Source organism: Schistocerca piceifrons, chromosome 1, assembly GCF_021461385.2.
Source record: "Schistocerca piceifrons isolate TAMUIC-IGC-003096 chromosome 1, iqSchPice1.1, whole genome shotgun sequence".
Taxonomy (NCBI): domain Eukaryota; kingdom Metazoa; phylum Arthropoda; class Insecta; order Orthoptera; family Acrididae; genus Schistocerca; species Schistocerca piceifrons.
The window spans coordinates 323,599,893-323,612,726 of NC_060138.1; the positions used below are offsets into that span (position 1 = coordinate 323,599,893).

Sequence of the window (12,834 nt, forward strand, 5' to 3'; positions counted from 1 at the left end):
GCACCGAAAATAAAGTTCAGGAGGGGAAAGAATATCAATGATAAGATTCGCTGATGGCATTTGCTATCTTTAGTGAAAATAGTAATTATTACGGCAGATACTGAATGCAATTAACAGTCTATTGAGCATACAATATGGACTGAGAGTACACCGAAGAAAGTCAAAAGTAATGAGGAATAGCAGAAAGAGATGAGTGAAAAACACTGAAATTGGGAACCAAGTTGTAGACGACGTTAAGGAAATCTGCTAGCTTGGAAGCAAAATGAGCCATGACGGACGAAGGAAGGAAGGCTTAAGAAACGGACTAGCACAGGCGGAGAGGGTATTCCGGTCCAAGATAAGTCTACTGGTATGAAAATTAGGCATTAATTTGGGGACGAAATTTCTGAGGATGCACGTTTGGGGCCCAGCGTTATGTGGCAGTGTATCATGGACTCCGGGAAAACCGGGAATGAAGAGAATAGGAACGTTCGAGGTGTGCTGCTGCAGAAGGGTCTTCAAAATTAGACGGGCTGGTAAGATAATAACTGAAGTGACAAGATGACAGGACACATGTTAAGGCATAAGGGAATAACTTCCAAGGTAGTAGAAGGAGCTGTAAGGAAGACAGGGGCCGGAATGTTTCCAACAAATAATTGAGAATTTAGGGTGCAAGTCTAATTCCGAGATAAGGAGGCTGTCACAGGAAAGGAATTATTGGCGCGTCACATGAAACCATTCAGAGGACTGAAGGGTAAAAACACCCTACCTCTGTCTTTCCCTACAGCTTTCGCCCTCTACAGATCCCTACTCCCATGGAAGTTATTCCCTCATGTGTTTAGTCATGTGCTATCGTACTGTCCCTTTTCCTTGTGACGGTTTTCCGTAGGATCCTTTTACTCGCTGAGTCTCAGGAGAACCACAACATTTCTTTTCTTATCAGTCCATCTAACTTTCAAATGCCAAATTCAAAAATTTTTCTGCATTGATAAGCCTATAATTAATTGCGATTTATCTTTACTATATATGCGGAGTGACCATTCTTTGTTTACGCAAAGTGGTAAGACATAAAGATAATGCTGAAAGGAATCGAGAAGTTATGCACCATTTGCTCACAAACTGCGAGGGTCACTCCAAAAGAAATACACTCTATTTTATTTAAATCCATATTTTATTTTACATGTTTGAAAGTTTTACAGTGGGTAGATACATCCTTTAAGAACAGTATTTTCATTTCTCCACATAATTTCCATCCCTCTCAACTGCCTTACGCCATCTTGGAACCAGCGCCTGTATAAACGCACGATAAAATTCTGGACCAACCTTTTGGAGCCACTGTTCGGCAGCATGCACAAGGGAGTCATCATCTTCAAACCTTGTTCCACGAAGAGAGTCTTTCAGTTTCCCAAAGAGATGATAGTCACATGGAGCCAGGTCAGGACTCTAAGGCGGGTGTTTCAGCGTTGTCCACCCGAGTTTTGTGATCGCTTCCATGCTTTTTTGACTGACATGTGGCCGTGCATTGTCGTGCAACAGCAAAACATCCTGCTTTTGCCGATGTGGTCGAACACGACTCGGTCGAGCTTGAAGTTTTTGAGTGTCGTCACATATGCATCAGAATTTATGGTGGTTCCACTTGGCACGATGTCCACAAGCAAGAGTCCTTCGGAATCGAAAAACACCGTAGCCATAAATTTTCCAGCAAAAGGTGTGGTTTTGAATTTTTTTTTTTTTTTGGGTAATTTGCATGATGCCACCCCATTGATTGCCTCTCCGTCTCTGGTGAAAAATGATGGAGCCATGTTTTATCACCTGTCACAATTCTTCCAAGAAATTTATCTCCACCATTCTCGTACTGTTCCAAAAGTTCACTGCATACCGTTTTTCTTGTTTCCTTGTGAGCCACTGTCAACATCCTGGGAACCCACCTGGCACAAACCTTTTTTAACGCCAACACTTTCAGTATTCTGCAAACACTTCGTACTCCTATCCCAACGTAGCGTGACAATTCGTTCACTGCGATGCGTCTGTCAGCAGTCCCCAATTCGTTAACTCTCTGCACATTGTCTGGAGTGTGTGCAGTACGAGGCCTGCCGCTGCGAGGACAGCCCTCAATATTGCCGTGCCCGCGTTCATCACGTAACCTGCTTGCCCACCGACTAACTGCACTGCGATCGTCAGCAGCATCTCCATACACCTTTTTCAACCTCTCGTGGATGTTTCCCACATTCTCGTTTTCACAGCACAGGAATTCTATGACAGCATGTTGCTTCTGATGAACGTCAAGTGTAGCAGCCATCTTGAAGACACGCTTTGACGGCCCCACTCACGGGAACAGGTTGAACTAATCAGAAAAGTACTTGGGCTCGAACAAACAGATCTGTATGAACGTTTGGTTACAGGACCATTATGTACCTCTGAATGTGCTGGTGGGTGTCGTTTTTCTGCAGAACTCTGCAGCCATGCTCTAGATATCACTGTAGATGTAATTGTAGACGCCATACGCAATGCAGCAATCTTAACTATAAATGTAAATGCGAAATGTCAATAAAATGCTCCGAGCAATACGAATGACTGCAAAATGCACAGCGAAGAAATGCAAGTTGATCGCATGGCGTGTTTTCACATTATATAATATCAGTGTTGAACGCCACGTCAGTGACACTTTTGAAGTTCTTCACTGCTTCACCAATATCGTAGCCAGCGTTCTGCCACGCGTAACGAAGCATTGGTCTGTATACTCCCGCAGATAACTGATTGTAAATGACAGAATGCATATTCATGATAAAGAATCTATCGTGTAATTTCGGCTGCATATTACTGGAACGTAGTTTAATGAAGTCTGTTATTCTCTTGGCATATATTTCATTGCCTGAAGAAATACACATCCAGAGCTTGTGCATATTTTGTAGTTTTAGGCGGAATGATTTTTAAATCTACATGTTTTCCGCCAGATGCTTCCAGTAGTACTCGTTTATCCTTATGTCCAGACCAGGAGTCACAAACTACTAATGACTTTCTCGACAAATGTGGATTCAAAACTGACAGAAAAAACGTCTTCAGAAGTTGTTTCGTCATCTTCCCACTCACACTTGATCGACGACGACATTTGGAGGGCACCGCGTTTCTATTTCCCTTGACACGCGGGGTCCAAACTTTCCACTGGATTCTTGGAAGCAAATATAGAGTTTGTCTGCCAATTGTCCGTCCATTGATATAGCAACATGGATCATGTAACTATGTGTTGCACAGTTAACTGATTGCAACATCGCGACAGTGTTTCTCTCCACTTTCATGGATAGTGTTCTGTCACAAGAAAGTTCATAGTTGAACTGACTCTGATCACAGTTCCATACAGAACTAATATCGATGTTTTCTCTCGTGATATGCTCATTGACGTCAGCAACAAACGTTTGAGCTCTTTCAATCAGCTCTTCTTCGTCGTCCTTATCTTTTCGTGCTTGGAGCATAGTGATACTGCGTGATGTTATCCTAAACTCCATTTTTAAATTAGTAATACATCTTAGTGAAGCTGTAAGGTTTGTACACCCGAGATTTCTGGCTACGTCCAATGCCCAATGTTGTAAATGCCAATAATGAACGGTGGAACCGCATTCTCGCGCTTCACCGAATTTCACCATTACACGCTCCTTGATGGTCTTGAACAGCAGTGTACGATTTCTTTTGAAAACTGTATTTCCTTCTCTTTTCTTTGCCACGTAATCCAGTATGTTTTTAATATTGCTTTTAGGCTTCAGTTTAGGATATCTATTCAGGAGCTTGTCGTATGTGTCGAAACCTCTTACGTAATAATCATCGTACATGTTGTCCAGTGTGATGTCATCAAACGCCGTGCAACTTTAACCTTCTTCTTGGGAGACGGTTGGTATCACTGTCACTGCTTCCATTGCCTCTTGCCGCACTTGCCGCAGCACTACCGTTTGCAATGAGTTGTCCGTCATTATCATCTCTATCATCATCATTATGTGTTAGTGTTACAACAGTATCTGTTTCTAACTTATGCTCATATTTCTGCACTATAATAGATACCAGAAAACATGCGAATGATTCGTCTTCTACACCAATGCCATCTTCACGAAGAAGAGTTCTTCGTAACTTCATCTCAGCCAATCGCAATACATTAGCAGGATTGATTACCAATCGCATAGCCATCTGACGCTTCAATACACAAATAATGTCACAAAACGCAACTTCAGAGGCACACTGCACGGTCCCTACTGGTCCCGACTGGCGTACCGGCAGGTCAGTGTGCAATGGGGCATGGCATACGCAGAGGCCTCTAACGGACGACTGCAGAATTTTGCAGATGCGGGTGTATCACTAGTGCAATAAGAGACCTTTACATTATTTCTCAGCCGGCCGTGGTGGTCTAGCGGTTCTAGGCGCTCAGTCCGGAACCGCGCGACTGCTACGGTCGCAGGTTCGAATCCTGCCTCGGGCATGGATGTGTGTGATGTCCTTAGGTTAGTTAGGTTTAAGTAGTTCTAAGTTCTAGGGGACTGATGACCATAGATGTTAAGTCCCATAGTGCTCAGAGCCATTTTAACCATTATTTCTCACACGATTTTGGTGTATTTGTGTTTGTTCGAGCCCAAGTACTTTCCTGGTAAGTTTGAAAACAAGGGGGAAGGAAGTATCTGCACACTGTAAAACTTTCACACATGCGGAATGAGAACTGTATTTTTACAACAACTGTGCGCATTTCTTTCGGAGTAAGCCTCGTAATATTGACGGAGCTGTAGCTGCTTTTCTGTAGCTTTGTAGGCACACTCGTCCGTGTCGGTAGACAGTTTGGGAGTGCTGACTTGGCGCCTCGCCGTGTGCCCGCAGCTGCCGTACGAGGTGTCGGTGTGGGCGTCGGACCTGGAGGCGCTGTGGCCGCCGCAGCTGAACATCAGCGCGCGCGGCGAGGTGCCGACGTACGCGCAGACATGGCGCGTCACGCTGCCCTGCACCGGCCGCGCCGACGCCGAGGTGGACGTGGCGCTGTCCGTCAACGTGACGCTGCACCGCGCCACCAACAACATCACCTCGCTGCTCTTCCGCCGCCGCAAGATCTGCCGAAAGGGCGACCCCGGTGAGTCCGCCTTTAACTCTCCAACCAGGAACATAATCGTATACAGGCACACGTATTACCTTGTTATCATATAGCAACCGCTTATCTGTTCCAGTCACTCTTGTTAAATGATTCTGTTGATAGTTATACGCCCGCATCTCGTGGTCGTGCGGTAGCGTTCTCGCTTCCCACGCCCGGGTTCCCGGGTTCGATTCCCGGCGGGGTCAGGGATTTTCTCTGCCTCGTGATGGCTGGGTGTTGTGTGATGTCCTTAGGTTAGTTAGGTTTAAGTAGTTCTAAGTTCTAGGGGACTGATGACCAAAGATGTTAAGTCCCATAGTGCTCAGAACCATTTGAACCATTTGATAGTTATACGTATCAGCCTGTGTCATCATCTTCAGAATGTAAAACAAAAACATATAGCAAATGATCGAGCCAGTATATCTTTCTTACTGTAAGATTAGATACTCTTAGATTACACTACTAGCCATTAAAATTGCTACACCATCTACAACCCGCTGAAAGTTTCCAACCAATTTCTCATACACAAACGGCAGTTGACCGGCGTTGGCTGGTGAAACATTGTTCTGATGCCTCGTGTAAGGAGGAGAAATGTGTACCATCACGTTTCCGACTTTGATAAAGGTCGGATTGTAGCCTATCGCGATTGCGGTTTATCTTATCGCCACATTGCTGCTCGCGTTGGTCGAGATCGAATGATTGTTAGCAGAATATGGAATCGGTGGGTTCAGGAGGGTAACATGGAACGCCATTCTGGATCCCAACGGCCTCGTATCACTAGCAGTCGAGATGACAGGCATCTTATCCGCGTGGCTGTAACGTCTCGATCCCTGAGTCAACAAATGGGGACGTTTGCAAGATAACAACCATCTGCACGAACACATGGACGACGTTTGCAGCAGCATGGACTATCAGCTCGGGGACCATGGCTGCGGTTACTCTTGACGCTGCATCACAGACAGGAGCGCCTGCCATGGTGTACTCAACGACGAACCTGGGTGCACGAATGGCAAAACGTCATTTTTTTCGGATGAATCCAAGTTCTGTTTACAGCATCATGATGGTCACATCCGTGTTTGTCGACACCGCGGTGAACGCACATTGGAAGCGTGAATTCGTCATCGCCATACTGTCGTATCACCCGGAGTGATGGTATGGGGTGCCATTGGTTACACGTCTCGGTCACCTCCTGTTCCTATTGACGGCACTTTAACAGTGGACGTTACATTTCCGATGTGTTACGACCTGTGCCTCTACCCTTTATTCGATCCCTGCGAAACCCTACATTTCAGCAGGATAATGCACAACCGCATGTTGCAGGTCCTGTACGGGCGTTTCTGGATCCAGAAAATGTTCGACTGCTGCCCTGGCCAGTACATTGTCCAGATCTCTCACCAACTGAAAACGTCTGGTCAATGGCGGCCGAGCACCTGGCTTGTCACAATACGCCAGTCACTACTCTTGATGAACTGTGGTATCGTGTTGAAGCTGCATGGGCAGTTGTACCTGTATACGCCATCCAAGCTGTGTTTGACTGAATACCCAGGCGTACCAAGGCCGTTATTACGGCCAGAGGTGGTTGTTCTAGGTACTGATCTCTCACGATCTATGCACCCAAATTACGTAAAAATGTAATCACATGTCAGTTCTAGTATAGTATATTTGTCCAATGAATACCAGTTTATCATCTGTATTTCTTCTTGGTGTAGCAATTTTAATGGCTAGTAGTCTATTATCTGCTAGGTGTTGTAATTATAAATCTGACCAGCAAAAATTTCATGTACGTTACGATAGGCAGCCCAGCTTACATCGTCTGCACCTAGGGCAGGTAATGCTCGCAGGGTTGCCTATCTTAAGGTGCATGAAATATTTTGCGGGCCACCTTTATGGCCCATCCTGCACAGTACAAGGTGGGAAAGCGTCCAAGACACTTGACTCTTTAATTTTTTGTTTGTTTCGCTGTTACTCAAGCAGCTTCACTCTGCAGAAAGACAACCTCAACTTTAAGGCAAAATTTTTCATTAAGTGTCCTCGCTGTTCAACACTGTAGTGTCCCAGGGTACTGGCTGCAGAAATATTGGATATTGGGGGTTGGGGTACACACAGGTGAGCTGTACGTTGTTCTACAGCTACTTAAGATTAATCTTAGAGCAGAACAACGGACTGGTGATGACACTTAAATGGAAAAAATATCATCGTCGGCGTGTGAGCTGCACCCATTGCTTCAAGGTAGAAGAATAGAGTCCTGCGACCTCTTGCCGGATATTGGAGCCTTTCGTGATGCTTTCCTTTTATTAGACAAAAATTCTGTGATTGAATATAGCATGTATGTTTGATACTGAGACACTTCATGAATATAATTCGTACAAAATGAGAGAAGGATAGGGTAAATTCATACGCACACTAACTTCACACTAAAAGAATACAGTTTGAAGGAAGTCAGCCCTTCGCCACATAACTACAGACCACGCGGTTCATTCACCCCAGCACAGCAAATCAAGTGGAACGCTCGCAAATTTTCTGAATATTTACGAGATAAATAAAACTGATAAATACTTGCCACGGTAGTAAAAATCCAAACGAATACAAAACAATTTACTAAATAAAAAAGATGAGGAGCTCAGGACTCAACTGAATCGTTTGTGCATGTGACCTACACGAACAAAGCGCGTACTCGAAAATTGGAGTTTAACACAATCGAATCACACGAACACATCTAACTACACTGAATATTTCCTATCGCACGACTCAGCCATAGAAAACACAATTGGATAGTGCTGAGGGCACACAGAAAGAATTTTGACCATGTGTGATGCCATTAAAAAAAAAAAAAAAGCTGGAAAGCTATAGATACAGCTGAAACGGAAATGAATTTACAAGAAATGAAAGTAAATTCACAGGAGAGTACATTCACACGCACATTATCATTCTCACTTAATAGAATTCATTCTCTGAATAACTTAAGCGTATACTGGTAGAAAGCATTTCCAGACCACAATTTCTCGTAAGACAAAGTACTCTTAACGAACAATCAAATATAATTCTGAGGCTGTCATCGTGAAATAAACTGAACTAGAATACTTCACATTGGCCTGAGGACTTACACAATTCACGTTCCAAGGCGAAGTCTCGCCTGGCTCTTACAGTTACGATGTGCGCTCACCAGCCGTCCAGTGCCAAATGTTTTTGCAAGCTCCCCGAACCCCGAGTAATGAACCTCTAGGTAAGAGGAGCTGACCAGCATCCTCTCCGACACCAGCTTAACGACAGTCGAAAGACACACAGCAAGCACAAACCTCTTTGCTGTACCTGAAACCATTGAGATTGCAATCCTGTGTCTACAGCAGACAGCAAAGTGCTGCATCACTAACTATTGTTGAAATACTAAATAGACACGCTCACAGGTGCTAAGAAAGGAAGGGACGTATGGAAGCACATAACAAAAATCACATAAGTAGTATTGAGGACTTGCGTGGAACATAAGTATGCATGTATAATAATAATAGTGTCGTGTGACGAGGGCCTCCAGTCGGGTAGACCGCTCACCTGGTGCAAGTCTGTCGATTTGACGCCACGTCGGCGACTTGCGCGTCGATGGGGATGAAATGATGATGATTAGGACGACACAACACCCAGTCCCTGAGCGGACAAAATCTCCGACCCGGCCGGGAATCGAACGCGGGCCCTTAGGATTGACAGTCTGTCGCGCTGACCACGTCTTCACGTCTTCTTCTTTTTTTTTTTTTTTTTTTTTTTTTTTTTTTTTTTTAATCTCATTTTGTTCGTTGTATCTGCTCGGGGCGGACGTCGCAAGACACCCGTTTTAGTTCGTCGTTGATTCATTACCTCAATTTTTTTTATTACAGAGGGCAGCTAACCCTCTGACCGAACATGCTGACTTACCGTGCGGGCACCACTCAGCTACCGGGGGCGGACAGTATGCATGTATAAATACGTTAGAGTGATGCGGAATAAGGTTTGCCTCATCTTTCCATTAATTTATAATGAGATAAGCATGTCCAGCTGCTCAGTTTTCTCGCGGGTTAGCCAAGAAACGCACCGATAATTCGAGGTGGCGGTATTGAGTGGAAATAAAATGAAATCTGAGAAAGATTACATGAAACGTTTCCGACAGAGACGTTTCAACACGACCTTTACCGGCGGAGCGTAGGAACACGACTACAGTAAGCTGCTCTTCAACTGCCACTGAGCTGACTGAATTTTTACGAAACTCGACATAAGCATATGATCCAATTACTTGCTTGATCAGTACTTTACGTCAAATACTATCAAATATATTCATCCAAGATAGTCACTGACCTTGATATCTGTAAGAAGTTGTGTAAGTCGCTTCAGACAGGTAACACGTTTCTTCAGTCACCTTTATATTACTTGCGTCACGTTTATCTTAACGGCCGTATAATGTTCTGGTAAAGAGAAGAGGGGAAAAGGGAAAATAACATGCTCATTTAGTGGTGGAAGTGAAACGAGAGAGATAAAGACATTGCTCATGCTGCCTAGAGCTGCCTTAGGGATGGTAAATGACCGCGTCGTCTCCGAATTACGAGAGATCAGTATATTTCGAAGCAGTATAAAATAAAATATGCAGAGCGTCGTTATATTACACTTCATTAATTTCTGTTACGAGGCAATCTGGATTGATGTTGCACGGAGGTATTACAGACTCGCGTCATTCGAGTTAGGTTTTGAAGAACGGTGGTCGTCGATAGCTGGAGAAGCGTTCAAGCTGTGGCCCCGGGTGTAGAGGTATTTTTGGGGCCGGCCGCTGGATGTGTGTCGGGAAGTGATCGGATTCCTGCGGCCGCGTGACAGCCGCGGAGAAACGCACTTAACGGCTGCGCCCTGCTAACGACGGCGATACGGGCAGCCGCCACTCGGCGCTGCTCCCAGGTCAGAGCTTCTGCCGCGTCCCGGGGGACCCATCAGGTCCGGAATATTGATGAGGCGGCAGCGTAAAGTGTTCCGGCTGAGATGGAGAAACGCTAATAAATAAAGCCCAGCCTGTTGGGGGCAGTCTATTCTGAAAGAAATCTGAAGAGAGTTCCCTCAGTAATGAAACAAGCATAAAACGTCATTCATGCAGTGTTGCGACCAGCGACTTCTTTTTTAAGATTCCTGGACATTTTCTGCCATTATCAGCCTTTTAGAATCAGCACAAATAATTTTGATACATATTGCCTACGAAAAATAAAATAAAGCGGGGGGGCACTGAGAAGAGCCAGAGGAAACGAAATGGAACTTAACAAGTCATGTTACCGCAGTGATGACAATGTCGAGTCCGATTTTCAAAGAAGTTGTCAGTATAAGCTCACTTATCAGTAGGACACGGATTTTAATTATCTAAGCATTTATGACGTAAAACTTACATAAATATGACCTTAAAAGTAACATGGTTGTTGATTTTTTTATGTCTCGTGTAATACAGAATTCACTTCTGAACAAATTTAAAGTATAATACACTACTGGCCATAGAAATTGCTACACCACCAAGATGACGTGCTACACACGCGAAATTTAACCGACAGGAAGAAGATGCTGTGATATGCAAATGATTAGCTTTTCAGAGCATTCACACAAGGTTGGCGCCGGTGGCGACACCTACTACGTACTGATATGAGGAAAGTTTCCAACCGATTTCTCATACACAAACAGCAGTTGAGCGGCGTTGCCTGGTGAAACGTTGTTGTGATGCCTCGTGTAAGGAGGAGAAATGCGTACCATCACGTTTCCGACTTCGATAAAGGTCGGATTGTAGTCTATCGCGATTGCGGTTTATCGTATCGCGACATTGCTGCTCGCGTTGGTCGAGATCCAATGACTGTCTCGGGAGGACGACGGTTCAATCCCGCGTCCGGCCATCCTGATTTAGGTTTTCCGTGATTTCCCTAAATCACTCCAGGCAAATGCCGGGATGGTTCCTCTGAAAGGGCACGGCCGACTTCCTTCCCAATCCTTCCCTAATCTGATGAGACCGATGACCACGCTGTCTGGTCTCCTTCCCCAAACCAACCAACCAACCAATGACTGTCAGCAGAATATGGAATCCGTGGTTTCAGGAGGGTAATACGGAACGCCGTGCTGGATCCCAACGGCCTCGTATCACTAGTGGTGCTACAGAATCGATGAGAAGATTTTATCTTTGACGTACTATGATCGATAGTTAAATTTTATCCTTGACAAGGTTTATCTCTGCTATCACCTGAAATCCAGACCACGCCCACTTTCCACGGTATTTAGGCCGTTCTTCGACGTTTGTACCGTTATTCAGCATGACTCGCTACAACCAGGAGCACCTCCGAAGATGCGCAACTTAGCTTTGGGCGAAACGTCAGGAACAGAAGAGTTCCATGGGCCACGGCCATACAACCCGGAAGAATTCTCGGCAGCTGAAACATCTGGTCGTGAATGCTTTCATTGTATAATAATGCACACAGTTCAGAGATACCCGTGCCCTGTTGAAAAATGGCACAGCGATGATGTAGCGTTGTGACGTCAGAATACCTTCAGTCACTACCAGTCGTGACCTGAAGTCATATCTGATTACGCCGTAAAGCATGACGCCACAAAGAAGACCGTTGTACATCTCCAAAACATGATACTCCTCCTCAGATCTTCGCCATACTCGCCGACGATGGTCGTTCAGGACCTTGATCCATCGCTGAATATGGTGCGACGCCATTTATCAGCAGCCCATGCTTACCGGTTACCGCTACGCATGGGATGGTAATTCCGAAGTCAGGCTGCTACTAGTCTCCGATCAAAGAATGGTGCGGGATGACACAAAATGTTGAATGGAGTCCATTACTTTTCCTCGGATCGCAGGTGTTAAGGCGGTGTGACGTGGTTGGTGCACAATGCGGTGATCCTCCCTTTTGGTTGGCAGACGTGGTCGAGCGCAACCTTAACGACGAGAAAGCCTGCAGTTACGTTTCCATGCTGTCCAAAATCCGGTCACTATCACATCCGAATGCGCCACAAACTTGGATATTCCACGATTCCACCTGCCGGTCAGACAGAGACCCACATCACGCCCCTCGAAATTGTGCAGGTGCCGATAACGCTGTCTCATACGTGTACCTGCCATCTCCGTGTTCTTCACGGTGATCACTCAATATCTGATGCTGTTCACGCCCCTTGTATATTCTGCCAGGCCTGATAGCAAATACAAACCTGGAGAACGCTAACGCACTCCGGTTACCATTCTACTTGTCTCACAAAAGTGCAGCTGTAATCTCTTACATAATCGCCAACGGTATCTAAGTGTACGAAGTCTCGTTGACGTCCGATCATGTCTTCTGGAGCCAGTTCTGGTAATTGCGTAAAATGTGTGATCCCTGTATGAATGCCGAATTAGTTGAAAAGAAAAGTAACCAAACAGGTGCCGCGTCCTCGTCGAATACAGATAAATGTGGCGCATTAATTGTTTTCCCGCTCATCCTTTACTGGCATATTTATTCACTATCCGTCAGAGAACTGTGTACTTCTTTTACGCATTTTGTTTCTGAGGTTTGCCATGATGTGAGCCAAAAAATGAGGGGATATGAAAATACTCACTTTACATCACAGCTGGACCATGTGGCTTCAGGTGTTGGACGCAATAGTTCCGTCAACGTTATACGAAAATAAGATTCAGGTTATGATACAGTGGCGCTTGATACATCCACTCTCCCAGACTACTGTACCAGCCCCATTTCTGGAAATCATTGCTCTGCGATCGAAGCTACGCGCAGAAGCAG

General features: G+C 45.1%; 1 protein-coding gene across 1 annotated transcript in view; it reads left to right on the top strand.

Annotated features, from left to right (window-relative positions):
- LOC124786947 (tyrosine-protein kinase Dnt-like) overlaps nt 1-12,834 on the top strand; it is a 567,480-nt gene that overhangs the window by 428,020 nt on the left and 126,626 nt on the right. The window contains exon 3 of the mRNA XM_047254302.1: nt 4,831-5,077. Within this exon, the coding sequence (XP_047110258.1) occupies nt 4,831-5,077 (247 nt within the window). The remainder of the gene's footprint in view (nt 1-4,830; nt 5,078-12,834) is intronic.